Source organism: Schistocerca cancellata, chromosome 4, assembly GCF_023864275.1.
Source record: "Schistocerca cancellata isolate TAMUIC-IGC-003103 chromosome 4, iqSchCanc2.1, whole genome shotgun sequence".
In the NCBI taxonomy this organism is placed as follows: domain Eukaryota; kingdom Metazoa; phylum Arthropoda; class Insecta; order Orthoptera; family Acrididae; genus Schistocerca; species Schistocerca cancellata.
In genome coordinates, this window is record NC_064629.1 from 473,546,718 (window position 1) to 473,568,652 (window position 21,935).

Consider the following 21,935-nt stretch of genomic DNA (forward strand, 5'->3'; position numbering starts at 1 on the left):
GTGCTTGTCAGGGCAACAAACACCCCACGTAGTGAGATAGGTGAGGGAAACACTGGCAATATGTCCTCTTCTATTATCTTGCTGAAAGATAACGCCACAGAGTCCTCCAATATACGCAGCAGTCTCCGGCCATGACACGGAAGAAATCTACCGCCTTCTGTCCAAGTTACCGATCATGAGAGCCAGAGGACTGGAGGGCTGCTGCGCTCGTGAGACGATTACGAATGCAGTATGCCAATGATCGTTCTCCTGCGATGCTCCACAGACTTATACGTACATCGATCGTGAAGCTCTACGAAATTTCGGGACTCGTCTGAAAAGACGACGTGATGATTGTCTTCTAGCGTAGTTGTAATTGTGTGCACCTGTGCATGCGAGCTTGTCTCTCCTGATCCGTTAAGGCAAAGGTTCCCAAACTTTTCCTCTGACGGAACACTCTGAAAATCAAGGTACTTTGATAGAACACCTCGTTTACTATGAGGATTAATAAAATTTTAAAATGAAAAAAACATGTCTTATTCAGTGATCACTTCAATTTCAAATCATAATTAATAACACGGAAGCCATAATAAAAATTTTAAAGACTAATTAGCATCGTCAAAACATCGAAAAAACGTCATGTCATTAATATTTTTTAGCGTAGAACTTATTCGCTTTCCGCGAACCACCAGCGTTCCACAGAGTTTGGCAAACTGTGCGTTAAGGGAAGCCGCAAAAACAGTCTCCGTGTGACATTCCGCGGTACTTCAGATATGGTACCTGAGATCCCGCATGGCGTTGAGTATGACACCTTCTGAATCTATCAGGGCGTGCTAAAAATTAATGCCCCCGAATATGAAAACTCTTGAAGCTTTTTAAATAAAACAAACTTTACAATTCTGCAGTGCCCGTGTTGTTCAGAAAGAGTACGCAACATTCATTCGGACATGCTTGCATGTCCGAAGGTACAGACACTGCAGTGACTATAGCCGTTATGAAAGACAAGAAATGTTTAGAATGAAATTTTCACTCTACAGAGGAGTGTGCGCTGTATAATGAATCATCCACCTCTAACATTCCTTTTTTTTATAGAGGTAATCGATACATGTATACTATCGATTCTTGCATAGGTTAAAATTATCTCAGCTGTTTCACTAAAAGAATTCATAGGATTTTGTATACGATATATTATATTTCAGGCTAAAGTGTATAAAACAGAAATTAATGTGTTACAATCGATATGTACTAACAGTTAAAATTACTCTTCTTTTAAGAATAATTGAAATTGCAAAATTTCTGGAATACTTAAAATTCATATTATTAATTGCGCAATCAAATGCTAATTATTAAATTTGTTTCTGGATTTATTTATGAAATAATGATATCATTCGGTAAAGATTCTTCTCCTGTCAAGGAAGTTTGTAAACTCTTTTGCTTTGTAAGCTCTTTGGAAATTGTGAGTACTGCAGAATGTAAGTAGTAGTGGGCGTGCCTCAGATGGAAGTAGACGTTTTTATAAATTTGTCACCAACAATGTAATTATTGGTTTTTTGAATGTGGAAATTATAAAGTCGATGTGATTTTGAAGAATGGGATAAAATAAAATGATATTCATAGCAACAGGCAACTCTTCATCAGCTACTTTGTCTTCAAGAACCCGCAACGTTAAATCAAAATTTTCAGCAGGAAGAATGTACTCCTAGGCACAACCAGATTTTGAGCCAGCAACAAGATAATCTAGATAAGTAAAAAAGTTGTTCTTTTGTAATCTTACTCATCCCGCAGTTTTCAAAATTTGTACAAAGAATGATAACTTTAATCGTGATGTGTGGGAGGGTAAGATTACAGCCGATTAGAAACTTCCTGGCAGATTAAAACTGTGTGCCGGACAGGGACTCCAACTCGGGACCTTTGGCTTTCAGGGGCAAGAACTCTATCGAGCATTTTACATGAAATGCATTCACAGTTGCGAATATGGACAACTATCAGCTGTATAATGGAATGACGATAGTGATAATTTGAGCTGTACAGCATCAATGTTCGAAGGAACATAGCGTTGTACTTGTCAACAACGCAGCCACTGCAATACCGTGTTTAACCGCCGACACCGGGCAACCGACTTTCAATTAAAATGTCTCCACTGTATGCGGATATACATAATGAACGTACGAGTACAGGTTGTAGACACATGGCTGACGACATATGGAGGTTTGGGTCTGGCCGTGAGTCGTGCTCGATTAGCCTAATGGTAAGGCGACCGCTCGCGATAAGAGAGAAATTCGGGTTCGGTACAAATTTTCATTGTAGTCATTCCATTGTACAGCGGATGACTGTCCACATTCGCAAATTCGAATACATTTCATGTGCTTTTATCTATTTCCATCAGTTACTTTCATTTCTGCTTATCAGTGCTGACCACCCCAAAGACGCCACCTGGGTCTACATTGGGCACACGAAATGTACTTGGTGCCTCCAAAAACATCACATTCATTAACTTCCGTATGTTTTTCCTCTGTCCGGCATATGCAGGTTAGAGATCATGACCAGTTTGGAGGCAAATCATCTCACGTTTTGAAAGGAACCATCATAAACTTATTTTATCTTGTCATTTACGAAAGTTCGTGAATGTTGTTCCACCTATTAGTAAGGTCCCCCCCTTTAGTCTAATATGATGATCATAGTTTCCCTCTTCCTAAATTCTCATTGATAGCTTGCAACTCCTTGCGGAATTACTAAGTTAAACGGACATTGCATCACTATCACTAGCCATGTGACCGTTGGATCTGCTGCAAAAGTCTAACAGTTCGGACAATAACTATTATTTTTATTTCGTCTCTTCTTGAGGTCATGGGTTGATCTTGGCTCACCGTGCTGCGAAAGGATATATCACCTCACGAAAGAATTTAGTGCACTTTACAAGCCTATCACTATACACTGCACATGACAGCCAGTTTGTAACAACAACGACGTTGTACTATTGTACATATAAATAATTTTTTTCCATCTGATTTTTCGTTAAACTTGAGTAATTGATGTTCTGATTTGATTTGTTTCCTTGTTTCATGCCATTGTGTTAAGAAAACTGTAAACAATTTTCAATGTGAATATTAATGTTTATGTCAAATTTCAAGTAATATTGTAATAGAATTGAAGTGTAACAAATGTTGAGACTGTTGTAAGATGTTAAAATTATAATTGTGCGTCTGGTCCATACGTAGGCAATGTATTAGGATATGTAGAATGCAAAACCTTGGGTGAATACCCTGTCTGTAAGGGATCGGTAAAAGGTGGATGGCAGGCGAGCGTGGGAAAATGCGCACGGGCGCTGTGCGGCATAACGGGCTCAGCAGTAGTAGTTGGAGTTGGGCATTGGACTGAGCAACACGTTCTGGAGCGAGGAGGCTCTCTTGGAAGACGTAGTTTCATTGAGCCTCGGGAATGCCGTTCCAACGCCTATACAGCATGGCAAAACTCCATAGGCACTAAATGGAAAAGTATTGCGACGCTATGAAGAAATAAAGTGCCGATACGTCAAGAGCCATTGCTGTGGTTGTATGTGTGCTCTGTGCCTCGCCATCTCGCCGCCCGCCAACCGCCGCATCGATACGAATAGGTTGAAACTTTTAGTACTGTATTCGTATGGACCTGTGTTAATTTTGTTCCATACTGTTCAATAACAACGTAAATTTTACTAGAACGTTCATATCATTTAATTATCCTCACAACTAACCTAGACAGGGTCCTTTTCAAATGTTGTGCAATCCGAGTGCCCCGAAATGAAAAATTAAATTTTGTGTTAATAATAATTACCTGCAGACCTAACTATGTAACAATGGTGTTTAAAGAACTGTTTTGTTAATGAACCAGTCAATGAATAACGAAGATCTGACAAAGTTGGAAGATAACTTTAATATTGATTTAGTAATGAAGTTTAATTATTCTGAGACAGATATAAAGGTATTTAAATAAGCAGGAAATAAGATAAAAAGAGTAGTAACTCATATATTGGAAATCTTGAGCGCATAATGATTTCAATAAGCATTTTTTTCAATATAGTAACCACAACAGTTTCAGGGCCCCCCTTCTTCTTTTTTTTATTCATTTGAGCTCTGAAGTGTTATAAATTGATTTGACCAGCAAAAGTTAAAGTCAATATAAAAACCAAAATTTATCAGTGTTTTATCCTTATCAAAATTGACATTGTGTGTGTGATTCGAAAGTGCTATTTCTAGGGAAACCTATGCCCGATTTTAATCAGATCAATAGACAGTACGAAGTTTTGTAGTAAACATTATAGTGTAGTGTTATATATTTATAGTTTATCCATATCAGTACAGAAAGTGAAATTATCAGTTCAATAGATTTTCTGGTTCTAAAATTTACCTTATTATGCAGTGTTACTACGTGTTGTTTTGCATGAATGTACATCAACTTGTACAGGGAAGAAACTCAGTTAATGCCTAATTAGGCTGGCGACCGTATTATTAACAAATTGGTAGCATCTTCTATGTTGTTGTTTTTTGTCCGTCCTGACGTGTAGTTGCATTCCGGACTTACTTGACGTATCATTGTTATTACAGAGTGGGTGTAAGTCTGATTTGCCTCCATTCAGGTACACGCAGTCAATATCTATACGAAAATCCTTTCTCATAAGGTGAAGCCCGTCAACTTACCATAGTACAGGCTTTAATGAGTATTGTGTGCCCCACGCGCACGTTACAAGTTCACCGCTTCTTGTACCTACCGAACGAATCGGCACAGGGCTTAAGACACTGAACCCTCAATCTGGCGGAATTAAGTTTGAAAACCCGATGGGCCCAATTTAGATTTTTCAGAGTTTTCTTTGATCATTTCAGGCGATTTCCGATATTGTCCCTTCGGAAAAAAGTCATCCGCTTCCCTCTCTCACAGTTGCCCAAGCCGAGCTTGTCTTTCCCCGACGATGATATGACGCAGAAGTCAAGACGTCCTCTCATCAACTTCTTGAATCTACTTTGCTGGACTTTAACACTGCAACGCCAGGGAAGATGGAAATTACTAACTTTTAGTTACTGCACCTATTCGTTACAATAAGAAGAACATATAATTTAATTTTTTGTGTTTTGTGAGTATACAGTGTGCGGAATTTAGTACGTAGATCTGCCACCTCTGGCAGTAGCAATGGCTCCAACCCGGCCGGTCATAGATTAGAAGTGAGCTTTGATGCCAGAGACGGGTATGTCATTCCATTCCAGAATTCGTCAGATACTGTTGTGTTCCAAATGAAAACCCACGCATCATGCAAGGTGCTGGGCCTGTATGACGATGACGGATGCCGTCTGGCAACATTCGTCGTCCTTGGAGCCTCCACACACGGATGCCTCCACAGAGATGCTGTACTCAGGAGCCAGAATTCTTCATGAAAAACCACTGTGGTGGCACTTGTGTGTGAAATTTGTCGTTCGGTGGAACGTTTTTGGTACTCGTGTCTCCGCTGCGGCGTCGAAAGAAGCCGTAACAATGGTCGCGGTACTGACAGCCTGTAGTGCCTCAGACGTCGTCGTACTGTCCGTGTGGTTGGCTGTTTTGATGGAAACAAGTTCATTTCCTGACTCAAGGTAAAGAATGCCTGTATTATCTCGCACGTCCCCTGTGAACATTATACACTCCTGGAAATGGAAAAACGAACACATTGACACCGGTGTGTCAGACCCACCATACTTGCTCCGGACACTGCGAGAGGGCTGTACAAGCAATGATCACACGCACGGCACAGCGGACACACCAGGAACCGCGGTGTTGGCCGTCGAATGGCGCTAGCTGCGCAGCATTTGTGCACCGCCGCCGTCAGTGTCAGCCAGTTTGCCGTGGCATACGGAGCTCCATCGCAGTCTTTAACACTGGTAGCATGCCGCGACAGCGTGGACGTGAACCGTATGTGCAGTTGACGGACTTTGAGCGAGGGCGTATAATGGGCATGCGGGAGGCCGGGTGGACGTACCGCCGAATTGCTCAACACGTGGGGCGTGAGGTCTCCACAGTACATCGATGTTGTCGCCAGTGGTCGGCGGAAGGTGCACGTGCCCGTCGACCTGGGACCGGACCGCAGCGACGCACGGATGCACGCCAAGACCGTAGGATCCTACGCAGTGCCGTAGGGGACCGCACCGCCACTTCCCAGCAAATTAGGGACACTGTTGCTCCTGGGGTATCGGCGAGGACCATTCGCAACCGTCTCCATGAAGCTGGGCTACGGTCCCGCACACCGTTAGGCCGTCTTCCGCTCACGCCCCAACATCGTGCAGCCCGCCTCCAGTGGTGTCGCGACAGGCGTGAATGGAGGGACGAATGGAGACGTGTCGTCTTCAGCGATGAGAGTCGCTTCTGCCTTGGTGCCAATGATGGTCGTATGCGTGTTTGGCGCCGTGCAGGTGAGCACCACAATCAGGACTGCATACGACTGAGGCACACAGGGCCAACACCCGGCATCATGATGTGGGGAGCGATCTCCTACACTGGCCGTACACCACTGGTGATCGTCGAGGGGACACTGAATAGTGCACGGTACATCCAAACCGTCATCGAACCCATCGTTCTACCATTCCTAGATCGGCAAGGGAACTTGCTGTTCCAACAGGACAATGCACGTCCGCATGTATCCCGTCCCACCCAACGTGCTCTAGAAGGTTTAAGGCAACTACCCTGGCCAGCAAGATCTCCGGATCTGTCCCCCATTGAGCATGTTTGAGACTGGATGAAGCGTCGTCCCACGCGGTCTGCACGTCCAGCACGAACGCTGGTCCAACTGAGGCGCCAGGTGGAAATGGCATGGCAAGCCGTTCCACAGGACTACATCCAGCATCTCTACAATCGTCTCCATGGGAGAATAGCAGCCTGCATTGCTGCGAAAGGTAGATATACACTGTACTAGTGCCGACATTGTGCATGCTCTGTTGCCTGTGTCTATGTGCCTGGGGTTCTGTCAGTATGATCATGTGATGTATCTGACCCCAGGAATGTGTCAATAAAGTTTCCCCTTCCTGGGACAATGAATTCACGGTGTTCTTATTTCAATTTCCAGGAGTGTATCTGTCCTCTCCGAGGCTAGTCGTGTGGGGACATTGAGATCCTGCATGGTGTTATGTATGTATGGCCCTCCTGAACCTATAGATTTCATATTCCAGTGCCAGTCGTGGGACCTCGACCAACACGAGCAGCAATATTGAGGAACAATAAAGCGCACTCTCGATAGCCGCGATCTTGTTGCTTTCAAATTCCGAGACGGGCTGGTAGACGTTTCTCCTCTGACACGAGGCCTAACACTAGCGAATGACCTGTTTTAAACGCGATTTCTCAATGAGAAAGTCGCCGTATAATCTTTCCTTATACAATGATGTGACAACAGTCATGGGATAGCGATATGCGCATATACAGATGGCGGTAATATCGCGTAAAGAAGTGATAAAAGAACGGTGCATTTGTGGAGTTCTCATTTTTTACCCTGGTGATTCATGTGAAAAGGTTTCCGACATGATTATGGCCGCACGATGGGAATTAACAGACTTTGAACGCGGAATGATAGTTGGAGCAAGACGCATAGGACATTCCATTTCGGAAATCGTTAGGAAATTCAATATTCCTAGATCCATGGTGTCAAGAGTTTCAGGCATTAACTCTCACCACGGACAGTGCAGTGGCTGACGGCGTTCACTTAACGATAGAGAGCAGCGCCGTTTGCGTAGAGTTATCAGGTCTGACATAAAAGCAAAAATGCTTGAAATAACAGCAGAAAACTATGTGGGACGTACGAAGAAAGTATCCGTTAGGGCAGTGCGTCGAAATTTGGCGTCACTGGGCTACGGCAGCAGACGACAGACGCGAGTGTCTTTGCTAACAGCACGACATCATCTGCAACGTCTGTTTTGGGCTCGTGACCATATCAGTTGGACCTTCGACAACTGAAAAACCGTGGTCTGGTCAGATGAGTCCGATTACACTTGGCAGGAACTGAAGGTAGGTTTCGAGTGTGGAGCAGACCCCACGAATCCATGGACCCAAGTTGTCAACAAGGCACTGTGCAAGCTGGTGGTGGCACCCTAATGGTGTGGGTTGTGTTTACATGGAATGGACTGGGTATTCTGGTCCAAACGAAACGATCAATGATTGTAAATGGTTATGTTCGACTACTTGGAGACCATTTGCAGCCATTCATGGACTTCATGTTCCCAAACAACGATGAAATTTTTATGGATGACAATGCGCCATGTCACCGGGCCACAATTGTTCACGATTGGTTTGAAGAACATTCTGGACAGTTCGAGCGAATGATTTAGCGACTCAGATCGCCCGACATGTATTCCATCGATCGTTTGTGGGATATAATCAAGAGGTCAGTTCGTGCACAAAATACCGCACCGGTAATACTTCCGCAACGATGGACGGCTACAGGGGCAGCATGGCTCAATATTTCTGCAGGAGACTTCCAACGACTTGTTGAGTGCATGCCACGTCGAGTTGCTGCACTATTCCGGGCAAAGGAGGTGCGACACGATGTTAGGTGGTATCCCATGACTGCTCACACCTCAGTGTATACAGTATGTAGATAACGTCACTCCTAATTACTTCATGTAGGTACGCTGAAATGCTAATCCTTTGCCTATCGAAGCAAATCATGCCAGTTTGTAGTTCATGGCATGGCGCCTTCATAGTGTTTTTATGAGCAACAGTTTGTATAAAAAGGTGCAGGAGTATAGGGCCCCTCTGTGGCCATTTTTTTTATTTTCTGACGCGTAGTGTGCCATACCTTCTGACACGTTTATGTAGCCGGCCGGTGTGTCCGAGCAGTTCTAGGCGCTTCAGGCTGGAACCGCGCGACCGCTACGGTCGCAGTTTCGAATCCTGCCTCGGGCATGGATGTGTGTGATGTCCTTAGGTTAGTTAGGTTTAAGTAGTTCTAAGTTCTAGGGGACTGATGACCTCAGATGTTAAGATCGATACTGCTCAGAGCCACGTTTATGTTTGCGTGAAGCATGCGAGATAGCACCCTAGTTCAGATGCTACGCTAAACTGTAGGTCTCCATAAGCGGAACGTCTAGCAGCGTTGCTTAGTATTATGTGATGGCGACTGACTGGCATGATCGCCAGTGGAGAAGATGTAACTAGCTGCCGTGTCGAAAGGTCTTGTCTCCTATGAATGCGATACTCTGTTGCCTCGATGGATAACGGTTTCGTACTCGGATTTCCATCCGCGTTTATTTTTCCCCTAGAAACCTCTAAAATTCCACTGTTTTCGGTATACAGGAGAAAAAGTAACTGCCAATGGGAACCCGTGTCCGAAACAGTCATCCATCAAGGCAACAGAGCGTCGCATTCATAGGGGACAAAGCCTATATACGCAGCATCTAGCACCGTCTTCTCCACTGGCGATCGTGGCAATCAGTCGTGATCACTGAATAACGAATAACATTACGAGATGTTCCGCCTACAATACTTCAGCGTACAAAGTCACGTTCGCCGCCTAAGGGGTGGCCCAGTGGTAGGCATAGGTGCCTATAACTTAAGGCGCTCTGTAGCATCGTTTGACTTAGTTTCCGGAGACGGGTTTCTACCCTCGATTTCTTCCTGACGATACCCTCTACAACATCTCGAAGTCTGTCGCAACATTTCAGGGACACCGGCAGACAATTTTCTCTTAATAATCAAGAGAAATATTGAGAGAACAATAATCTCGAGAAAACTGCAGGCCATTTAATAATGCATTTAATTTTTATACGACGAGGTTTCTATTGATGAAAAACTGCACTGCAAAAATAAAATGTTTTGCACGTGGGTAAATAAGACACCATATCTGTTTGACATTGACTTCTAAACACGAGGTGACTTTCAATGTAATTGAAACTTTCATTGTTACTGTATGTAGTCCTATAAATCATATTTGTGTGAGACCTGTGACACAAAATAACAGGAATGGTTTCATTGAGTGTGATGTACTTCCTGTTGGTAAGTCGATTTACTAGTAAGTAGGGAGATGCGGCTTCCCTTCCAAGTTTAAAAATAATTTCGAAGTGTCAGCTATATTGCATATGCAGCAAATTTAAAGCATCAAGCAAGAATGTTTTACGTTTCAAAATCTTACAGATATGTATGATTGGTCAATTAATCTGGATACATCATTATAACTATTATTAATAATGATAAAGTAATCGGTTCACCCTGAAGCTACGACGTGTGCCATAAAGCATCCATTTTGACAGAATAGTTTTTGAAACATCAACTGAGAAACGTTTCATAGCAAAAGAAAAACAACCAAAATGAACAACTGTTTATATTTTTTCTACAGGAAGAGGTATTCTGAAAGACTTATTTCAAAAGTGGATGTAGCTTTCCTTAATTTATATAGAATATTTCTTGAGTCGTAGAAGACGGCTGTGCTGAAGTAATAGTTGTCACGAATGAACGACACAATGGTTCACAATGGTACTTCTGTGTCTTTGTTACAGGATACATTGCAGGTGATAGATCTTCCTCGTCAACAATTGTTAGTTAGCCATACACAGGTTGTTACGAAACCATACTGACAAACTTCGAGATGTTTTACGGGGAATCTTGAGGAACAAATTGAGGATAGGAATCTGTGTCCAGAAACGTCATCGAACGAAGCTACAGAGCGTCGAAGTTATTGGCGCTGGCGCCTGCCGCTAGGCCACACATACAGCAGCAAATGTGACTTGTTATGCTGAGGAACTGTAGGCGGGAGGTCTCGCAATAGGACTGAAATCATTCTTGGCGTTAGATGGCGCCAAACGCGTTCATGCCTGTCACAACAACACTGTAGAGACATCTAACAGCAGTAGCGGCAAAGGGGGAAACAAACATACACGACACAAACTCGGTGCTTATTCGTAGTTTGTCGCGTGCTGTTGTGCCGAATCTTGGAGAACTTCATCTGGTCCGAGCAGAGCGATCTGCATCTCGTTTATCGTGAGGCAAGAGGAAATGGCTTCACGCGTCTACGGGAAAGCCGGCCGAGGTGGCCGAGCGGTTCTAGGTGCTTCAGTCTGGAACTGCGCGACCGCTACGGTCGCAGGTTCGAATCCTGCCTCGGGAATGGATGTGTGTGATGTCCTTAGGTTAGTTAGGTTTAAGTAGTTCTAAGTTCTAGGGGACTGATGACATCAGATGTTACGACCCATAGTGCTCAGAGCCATTTGAACCATTTCTACGGGCAAAGATAACCAAATACGCGTCAGCCATGCCATTCTACGTTTGCAGCTATTCATTAGAGTTTGGGTGAAACAGGTGGTTTCAGAAGCCGTCAAAACAGCGGAGGTCGCGTGCGAAGTGTACGCACGCTTCGATTTAAAGAGGATGTATCAGAGACGACCCATTCACAAGCATTCACGCTGTGACACATGCATTGCAAGGGAACCTCATAGTATGGGAGGGTAATGCATGTGGAGGGATAGCATCCATTCTATTTTCAAAAGCCACAGGCGCTGACGGCCCATGATTATGCTTCGCATATGGAGTTCGGGCAGTGGGTTTTGCAGCGTTGCGCCACGCAGCCGTTTAAGCTGCGTATTATTTGTTCACCGGCGAGGCGTCCTTCAACCGTGGGGATCTCTTATAGGCAGAATAACACAGATTCAAAATAACAGAGGGATAGTATGGGTCTAAAGTGGTTCATTACTAAAAGATTGGACATCCGCTTAACTATGCATGACGAAACATGCTTATCAGTAAGACCCCTCCCTTTGAGCATGATGCTTCACAACTGATGATCTACGCTCCCCCTTCCCCTCTGCACCGCTCATCTGTCCACAACTTGCATTTGTCATTCAATATTTGCAGTTTCACCGTCACAGTGTGTCCTTTTACAGTGTTCCTCCATGTCATGGGTTAACTTAATACACAAGTATTGGGCCTCTTATACACTGATAATATTTCCTTGAAGCGTTTTTGCTTTGACACTGATGCTTGTTACAGCAGCGTACTCACGCAAAATGGCTTTTCGTGTTTTTTTGTGATACTGTAAAGAGTTTGCTATGTTTACCCCAGCCTGAGGGCTCTTTATAAGCCATGGGACATTAATACCACATTTTTACCCCCTCCCCTCTTCCCTTTCAACTTTCTAGTTAATATGTTAATTCTAGTAATTAATATGTGTGAAGTCACGCACGCTACTCATTCCAGCTACATGTATACAGGGTGCACAGGAGTGCCAACTGTCAGTGGCGTCGTAAGACAAGTCACGCAGTCAGCGCATATCAGTAGCTGTGTACATTCCATACCTACGCTGTGTAGGATCCGATGCAACGTTTTATACACTCCTGGAAATGGAAAAAAGAACACATTGACACCGGTGTGTCAGACCCACCATACTTGCTCCGGACACTGCGAGAGGGCTGTACAAGCAATGATCACACGCACGGCACAGCGGACACACCAGGAACCGCGGTGTTGGCTGTCGAATGGCGCTAGCTGCGCAGCATTTGTGCACCGCCGCCGTCAGTGTCAGCCAGTTTGCCGTGGCATACGGAGCTCCATCGCAGTCTTTAACACTGGTAGCATGCCGCGACAGCGTGGACGTGAACCGTATGTGCAGTTGACGGACTTTGAGCGAGGGCGTATAGTGGGCATGCGGGAGGACGGGTGGACGTACCGCCGAATTGCTCAACACGTGGGGCGTGAGGTCTCCACAGTACATCGATGTGGTCGCCAGTGGTCGGCGGAAGGTGCACGTGCCCGTCGACCTGGGACTGGACCGCAGCGACGCACGGATGCACGCCAAGACCGTAGGATCCTACGCAGTGCCGTAGGAGACCGCACCGCCACTTCCCAGCAAATAAGGACACTGTTGCTCCTGGGGTATCGGCGAGGACCATTCGCAACCGTCTCCATGAAGCTGGGCTACGGTCCCGCACACCGTTAGGCCGTCTTCCGCTCACGCCCCAACATCGTGCAGCCCGCCTCCAGTGGTGCCGCGACAGGCGTGAATGGAGGGACGAATGGAGACGTGTCGTCTTCAGCGATGAGAGTCGCTTCTGCCTTGGTGCCAATGATGGTCGTATGCGTGTTTGGCGCCGTGCAGGTGGGCGCCACAATCAGGACTGCATACGACCGAGGCACACAGGGCCAACACCCGGCATCATGGTGTGGGGAGCGATCTCCTACACTGGCCGTACACCACTGGTGATCGTCGAGGGGACACTGAATAGTGCACGGTACATCCAAACCGTCATCGAACCCATCGTTCTACCATTCCTAGACCGGCAAGGGAACTTGCTGTTCCAACAGGACAATGCACGTCCGCATGTATCCCGTGCCACCCAACGTGCTCTAGAAGGTGTAAGTCAACTACTCTGGCCAGCAAGATCTCCGGATCTGTCCCCCATTGAGCATGTTTGGGACTGGATGAAGCGTCGTCTCACGCGGTCTGCACGTCCAGCACGAACGCTGGTCCAACTGAGGCGCCAGGTGGAAATGGCATGGCAAGCCGTTCCACAGGACTACATCCAGCATCTCTACGATCGTCTCCATGGGAGAATAGCAGCCTGCATTGCTGCAAAAGGTGGATATACACTGTACTAGTGCCGACATTGTGCATGCTCTGTTGCCTGTGTCTATGTGCCTGTGGTTCTGTCAGTGTGATCATGTGATGTATCTGACCCCAGGAATGTGTCAATAAAGTTTCCCCTTCCTGGGACAATGAATTCACGGTGTTCTTATTTCAATTTCCAGGAGTGTATTTGAATGTCATATACATACAAGTCTTTAAAGTGGCACACCACGCGTTGTTGCACCCATTGTCAAATGTGAAGTATTTTAAAAAGTTTTAAGATAAATTTCTGCAGTAGAGAGCTACTACTTTAAATCGGGAATTTAAAAAATGATTAAGGTTCAAAATGGTTCAAATGGCTCTGAGCACTATGGGACTTAACTTCTGAGGTCATCAGTCCCCTAGAACTTAGAACTACTTAAACCTAACTAACCTAAGGACATCACACACATCCATGCCCTAGGCAGGATTCGAACCTGCGTCCGTAGCGGTCGCGCGGTTCCCGACTGTAGCGCCCAGAATCGCTCGGCCACTCTGGCCGGCACACGATGATTAAGGGATGACACCAACATGCACTAGACAGAGTCAACTACTCCCACATCGGATACAGATAATATGTGATCTACGGAAATATGCTTCACTAAAATTAATTGTAAATATTTCCTGCAATTTCGTTTATCATAATGATACCGTATCTGTTCTACACACAAATGTTGTAATATTTGTTAATAGGTACAGCAGAGTTGCTGAAGAACAGCGATGTTCGAAATCTTAAGCCTGTCTTATTATAGCGCTTAGCTGAATACTACGTACTTCTGTGGCATTGACACCACCCTTCGTCCTATCTGTGTGAAACGATGTGAGTTAAAATGCCGATAAAATTAAGAACAGAGCATGGTCTAGCATTTACTGGGAATATAAAGTAACTGACATGGCCTCTTACTACACCGCAACCAGCGTATGGCGTGATTCCAGAGACACCTGTAAAACTCCAGTAAAGTGACATCCTCTTAAATAAGTGTCCTGTGTTTGTGCAGCAACTCTGTACTACAACAGGCAAGCAGGTGAGGAGCTGAACTTACCGGCAAGCAGGCGACCAGTGCTGTCCGCTTTGCCGTCGTTGAAGCGATTGTCTGGCTTGTCGCTCTCAACACTGACGATGGTTTCCAGACTGGAGTACGTGCCATCCTGACCGTCCCACGTCAGTAGCGACAGATTGCGCCCGATGCCCACCACAAACTGATTGTTGGTGTTCTTCACTGGGACCACCAGTGTCACGTTCGTCGCTGCAAGAAAATGATGCATCTTTGTTACGACAACTGGCATACAGAATCAGCATGGCTTTTATCTAAGCTATCTGTACACAAGTAATTCACCTTATCTGGAGTCTGTACATAGTTTTCAACAACGTTCACTTACGTTTCCATTTTTATACAGGTAGTAAATACACTCCTGGAAATGGAAAAAAGAACACATTTACACCGGTGTGTCAGACCCACCATACTTGCTCCGGACACTGCGAGAGGGCTGTACAAGCAATGATCACACGCACGGCACAGCGGACACACCAGGAACCGCGGTGTTGGCCGTCGAATGGCGCTAGCTGCGCAGCATTTGTGCACCGCCGCCGTCAGTGTCAGCCAGTTTGCCGTGGCATACGGAGCTCCATCGCAGTCTTTAACACTGGTAGCATGCCGCGACAGCGTGGACGTGAACCGTATGTGCAGTTGACGGACTTTGAGCGAGGGCGTATAATGGGCATGCGGGAGGCCGGGTGGACGTACCGCCGAATTGCTCAACACGTGGGGCGTGAGGTCTCCACAGTACATCGATGTTGTCGCCAGTGGTCGGCGGAAGGTGCACGTGCCCGTCGACCTGGGACCGGACCGCAGCGACGCACGGATGCACGCCAAGACCGTAGGATCCTACACAGTGCCGTAGGGGATGGCACCGCCACTTCCCAGCAAATTAGGGACACCGTTGCTCCTGGGGTATCGGCGAGGACCATTTGCAACCGTCTCCATGAAGCTGGGCTACGGTCCCGCACACCGTTAGGCCGTCTTCCGCTCACGCCCCAACATCGTGCAGCCCGCCTCCAGTGGTGCCGCGACAGGCGTGAATGGAGGGACGAATGGAGACGTGTCGTCTTCAGCGATGAGAGTCGCTTCTGCCTTGGTGCCAATGATGGTCGTATGCATGTTTGGCGCCGTGCAGGTGAGCGCCACAATCAGGACTGCATACGACCGAGGCACACAGGGCCAACACCCGGCATCATGGTGTGGGGAGCGATCTCCTACACTGGCCGTACACCACTGGTGATCGTCGAGGGGACACTGAATAGTGCACGGTACATCCAAACCGTCATCGAACCCATCGTTCTACCATTCCTAGACCGGCAAGGGAACTTGCTGTTCCAACAGGACAATGCACGTCCGCATGTATCCCGTGCCACCCAACGTGCTCTAGAAGGTGTAAGTCAACTACCCTGGCCAGCAAGATCTCCGGATCTGTCCCCCATTGAGCATGTTTGGGACTGGATGAAGCGTCGTCTCACGCGGTCTGCAGGTCCAGCACGCACGCTGGTCCAACTGAGGCGCCAGGTGGAAATGGCATGGCAAGCCGTTCCACAGGACTACATCCAGCATCTCTACGATCGTCTCCATGGGAGAATAGCAGCCTGCATTGCTGCGAAAGGTGGATATACACTGTACTAGTGCCGACATTGTGCATGCTCTGTTGCCTGTGTCTATGTGCCTGTGGTTCTGTCAGTGTGATCATGTGATGTATCTGACCCCAGGAATGTGTCAATAAAGTTTCCCCTTCCTGGGACAATGAATTCACGGTGTTCTTATTTCAATTTCCAGGAGTGTATATTCATTTTTTTGAAGGGAAAAAAATTCGCAAGCAGTAAGCTATGAAGTTGGTAGGTCATGATCTGAGGTGATGATGAAACTACATCAGTATATACAACTCATTTCCTTAGAGCTTCGTTAGAGCTTTTTTTTAGGTCTCTTACTGCGTAATATGTACAGACTTTACCCTTAGGTAACTATGATGTATAAAGCTGCCTTAGGTGGATTTCATACAGAGGAATGTGGAAGATACAGCACAAGTAGTTGCGTACAATTAAACAATATTCAGTGGTTGACATACCCAGACTGTAACAAATTTCATATCATCATTCGTAACTCAATTAGACATCGAATAGCATAAAAAAATCCAACAGAACTGTTAAGTTGTTGTGTTACGAGATTCCTCAATGCACACGAATCTCTAAAGCACTTACTGTATCTACATTCACATTCTGCAGACCCCTTTACAATTATGAGAAGATTCAACCACTATTACATTTTGTCTGTTCTGTACCTTCTTTATTATATTTACTCCACGGTTAGTTTATGGAGACAACCATTTTCAAGGAGTACTGCATACAATACGGTGTTCGGTGAAGACTATATCGAAAACCAATGTCGTTTTGGTGGAGAAGGAGATTAGTGTTTAACGTCCCATCGACAAGGAGGCCATTAGAGATGGAGCATAAGCTCGGATTAGGGAAGGATGGGAAGGAAAATCGGTCGTGCTCTTTCAAAGGAACCTTCTCGGGATTTGCCTGAAGCCATTTACGGAAATCACGTAAAAGCTAAATCAGGATGGCCGGACGCGTGTTTGAGCCGTCGTCCTCCCGAATGCGACCCAGCGTGCTAACCACTGCGCCACCTCCCTCGGTTTGTTTTCTTCTCTAGTGTTTCAGCTGCAGGTGACGCGCGGGAAGAACGACAGTTGGTAGATCCTTGTAGAAGAATTTCACTGATATTACCATCAAGGTCGTTTCGGGAGATATAAGGGTGATGATTTTTTCCACCGTGTGCAAACTCTAGGGATTGACCGATGTAGGTGTAATGAACATATGTCCGGAAATGCATGGTTTCCGTGCTAGAGACTGTTTATTCAATCACACATTGTTACAGAGACTGCGCTCTAATACGCGCTGAACCATGCAGCCACAGTTACAGCATGTGTTGAAAATGGTTTGCATGTGCCTCAACGCATGTATGTAATCGACGTAGCATGTTTTGTCTCACACGTTCACATCGGCCAGGCTGCATCCGAGCAGTGTCAAAGGCAGCATGAATACGCTGCTCCAGTGTGAGATGGCCCCATAACTATAAATCGCACGTGTTGATATCCGGTGAACGAGCAGGCCATGCAATTGGACACCCTCGTCCAAGCCATCGACCAGAAAAGACACGATTAAGAAGTGTCCGAATGTTAACGGCGAAGTGGGCTGGACCACCATCATGGAGCAGCCACGTAACCCTTCTAATCATCAATGGCACTTCTTCCAACAAAGTTACCCGCAAGAAACGCCTATAGTTCCGGCCTGTAAGGCGACGTGGAAGGAAGTCTGGTGCTAGAATATGTTCACCAATTATCCATTACTCTACCACGAAAACTCGTCTGGTGTGAGACGTTCGCTGGTGGTGGGGGGGGGGGGGGGGTTGTCCACTGGGGGCCGAACTGCACAATAACCCTGGGTTCGGTATGGGGCGGCGGAGGGGTGAAGTGGGGTTGTGGACCACTGCGGCTATGGCGGGGACGGAGCCTCTCCGTCGTTTCTACGTCCCCGGTTAACATACAACATACAACACCACTGTGGTTCTCCGAAACACTGGACTAATAGGACCTCTCCCTAGGTCGCCATCGTACTCATCGACAATGGTCATCCGTGGTAGTGCCGAACCGCGATTCATGAGTGAAGGAAGTGCGACGCATTTCATTAGCAGTCAATGCCTACTGATCACAGCATCACTCCAAACGCAGTCGTTACTGTTGTGGTGCTAGTAACAGCCTACGTATCTGCATCTACACTCCACAAGGGTATTTTGTGTACCTGTGACACTTCCCCCTTTTGTTCTGCAATCGTGTTGCCACACAGTAAAGGGTGTTTTTGTCTATGTATTCGTAATGCGTTGCATTTGTTTATGTTGAGGGTCAATTTCCACTCCGCGCATCGAGCGTCGATACTCTGCAGGTCCTCCTGCATTTCGCTATAGTTTTCCAGCCTTCGACTTCTCTGCATAGAACAGAGTCATCAGCAAAAAGCCTCATAGAACTTCCGAATTATCGGACAGTGATGCTCTAGTCTGACTCCTGCTATTCTCCGACCAATCATGCGGGATGACACAGTATGTTGCAGGGAGACAATTATTTGTTCTTCTGCGACAGGCGTAAATGTGAAGGGGTTGCGATGTGCTTGGTGCACAATACGGCGATACTACCTTGTGGTGATCAGGCGTTATCGACTGGAAATTTGACAACAAGTATATGTGCACCCACGTTTCTATGCAGCCCAACTTCGAGACTTTCCACGTCCAAATGCCTCACAAATCTGGATATCGCACGATTCGACCAGCCGGCCAAATGGAGACCAAGAATGAGGCTCCTTTCAAACTGTGTCAGGTACTGATAACGCTGTCTCAGACGATTACGCGACATCTTTGCGTCCTTCAAAGTAATTAATGAACACCTGATGCTCTTCACGAGCTTTACATACCCTGCCAGGCCTGGTAACAACATTAACACGAACAAAAGTAATGCACACAGTTTTCCATTTTACTTGCCACAGAGAATTGCTACTCTAATCACGTACATACTCAAAGATGATGTGTACGCGTACGAGGTTACACTGACATCAGACTAAGTCCTTGGGCTGCTTAACTTTTTTGTCAGGCTGTGTAGTTTTGTTTTTATTTCCTTCTTACATCACCCCCGACGCATTCTCCTATATATTTTAGTGTTTCGTCTACTTCCAATGGCGCAGAAGGGAGATTGTAGGTCCTATGCTCTATTTTTGCGCATTTGTTTGTGTTGCTAGTCCCTGAACCAAGTGTCGATACTCAGCATGCATTCCCGTATTTTGATACAATTTCTTGTATTTGCGACGTCTATATAAGACGCTATTATCCACGAACAGCCAAGGGCAGCATTTTGCTTGTTCGTACCCAGTCTCCTTTTCAGCTCGTATCGTTGCTAGATGCGTGCTTGTGAAGGGGCAGTGCAATTAACTAAAAACGAAAAGAAACACCAAGCAGGCGACGTTTGCATGACGCAGGGCCGGCACAGACTACAGAAGTGTAATGCATCTGGCGTCCGCCCTGTAGCTGAGTGGTCAACGAAGCTGGCCGTCGTACGGAGGTCTCGGGTTCAATTCCCGGTACTGCTAGCAATTTTTCTTTAGTGGGAGAACTGGAACGGGCTCATTCAGCCTCGTGATGCGAACTGATGCAAACTGAGCTACTTAATTAAGGAGAAGCGATTCCAGTGTCACAATGTCTGGAAAGCCGACGACGGCCGGGAGAACAGTGTGCTGACCCTACGCCTCTCCATACCGCATCCAGATGACGCCATTGTCTGAGGCTGATACGACGGTCGGTCGATATCGATTGGCCTGTCTGAGGACAGAAAGACGGAAATTTGTTTGTTGTTTGATGAGTTTGGTGCAAACTGAGATGGAAAATGGAAAGATAACAGGATATAACTAACAAAAACGTATTAATCCGTTAGATAAGTACAGAAAGTATGCAATTTACATAGGACGAGAACGTATCTGGGGGCACCAGCTTCCTCCAAGGATGAACTCAAATCAACCATGACGCATGTGGCGACAAATGGTACTATCAATTATAGACAGAGGTCGGTGTTGTGTGTCACCAGATATACCGCGCTACTTTGCTTGCGGCAGATGGCTGGCATATGCACTGGCAGGTATAAGCCGTAGGACTGTGGATTACACCTGCCAACAGAGCATGAGACACTTACGCAGCTGTACTTTCGTTGTGACGTTTGTGGTGGTGTCGAATCTGTTGACGTAGTTGCCCATGATGTCGACGTAGTAAAGGGCGGCGCTCTCGTCGTCGTAGTGCGGTCCTTCGCCGTGGATGACGGGCGGTGTCACGGCGGTCAGCCGGATAGCCGTCGCTCCCACCTTGCGTCCACCCTTGACGCGCCGCCCGTGGGCCCTGCGCACACAAAGCGGTTCTCATCGTCACAACAAAGTATTTCACACGTAACTAACGTCATTAATATACAACATGAACAAAAAAGGCCCCAAACACCTGTGCAACTGAAAATGAAATTACGCCGAATGTGTTTCGGTCTCAATACACATGGGCATCAACCATTACATTACATTAGCTTGTGCTCACAAAATCCTTCTATATTTATTTTAGAAACTTCATTGCCATTTTCTTCAGCTTCTTAGGCTGCAGCCAGTGGCTGAAAGCTTGATCGCGAAGGGCGTTATAGTCTTCAGTATTTTATATGGGATTCCATTGACTTTCCAGCACTTTCGGCCAATTTGTTTATGAATCCATACATATCATAAAAATGGATGTGAGTATACATGTAAGTATGTCCATATGTTCCACGTTACCTCCTAAACCAATGGACCACCTTCAACCAAAGTTGGTACACATATTATTTACAGTCTGGAAAGAAATGCTGTGGGGATAAAAACCACCAACCTCCTATTCGAGCCTCCTATTGGGGTGACAGTGATTACGTGGAGAAAGAAGGGGGAGGAGTAAATGGACATACAGCGAGGGAGAAGGGCGAGATGTGCACAGAATGTAGGGAGGAAAGGACAGACAGAGTGAGGGCAGAAGGAAATGGACAGATGGACAGAGAGGAGGCAGAGGGGGAGATAGACAGAGAAAGGAAAGAAGAGGAGATGGACAGCCTCAACGGGAGGATGATACAGCCAAAGAGAGGAGATAGACAGACAGAAGGGCAGCAGGAAATGTACAGAGAAAGGGAAGAGAAGGAGATGGGCAAAGAATGGGAGAGGACGAGATGGACAGAGAAAGGAAAGCAGAGGAGATGAATAGGGAGAGGGGAGAGGAGGAGAGGGGGAGAGAGTGGAAGATGTGGAGGAATTGGACAGAGAGACGGGGTGGAGGAGATGAGCAGAGAGGGGTTGAAGGTGTAGGTGGTCAAAAAAAATGGTTCAAATGGCTCTGAGCACTATGGGACTTAACATCTGTGGTCATCAGTCCCCTAGAACTTAGAACTACTTAAACCTAACTAACCTAAGGACATCACACACATCCATGCCCGAGGCAGGATTCAAACCTGCGACCGTAGGAGTCGCGCGGTTCCAGACTGAAGCGAATAGAACCGCTCGGCCACACCTGCCGGCCTTTACTGTACTGTGGAAATAAAATAGTGTGTATGTACAGCAGTTTACCGCACAGTTTTCCGTACTTAGACTAACATTTTTCATGTTATGATTAACTGAACATTCGGATTACCGGGGTTCGGATTAGCGGGACTCTGCTGTATAACAAAATACCGTTCTTCCCACTCACCATGGAAGTGGTGTTTTCCTGTGTTTAGTTGCACTCATTTTTCACAAACACGT

General features: G+C 46.3%; 1 protein-coding gene across 1 annotated transcript in view; it reads right to left on the reverse strand.

Annotated features, from left to right (window-relative positions):
• The window catches only part of LOC126184934 (regucalcin-like), a 151,634-nt gene that overhangs the window by 68,794 nt on the left and 60,905 nt on the right, over positions 1-21,935 (reverse strand). Inside the window, exons 2-3 of the mRNA XM_049927608.1 lie at positions 20,336-20,535; positions 14,599-14,802 (exon numbers count right to left, since the gene is read on the reverse strand). Coding sequence (XP_049783565.1) covers positions 14,599-14,802; positions 20,336-20,535 — 404 coding nt within the window. The remainder of the gene's footprint in view (positions 1-14,598; positions 14,803-20,335; positions 20,536-21,935) is intronic.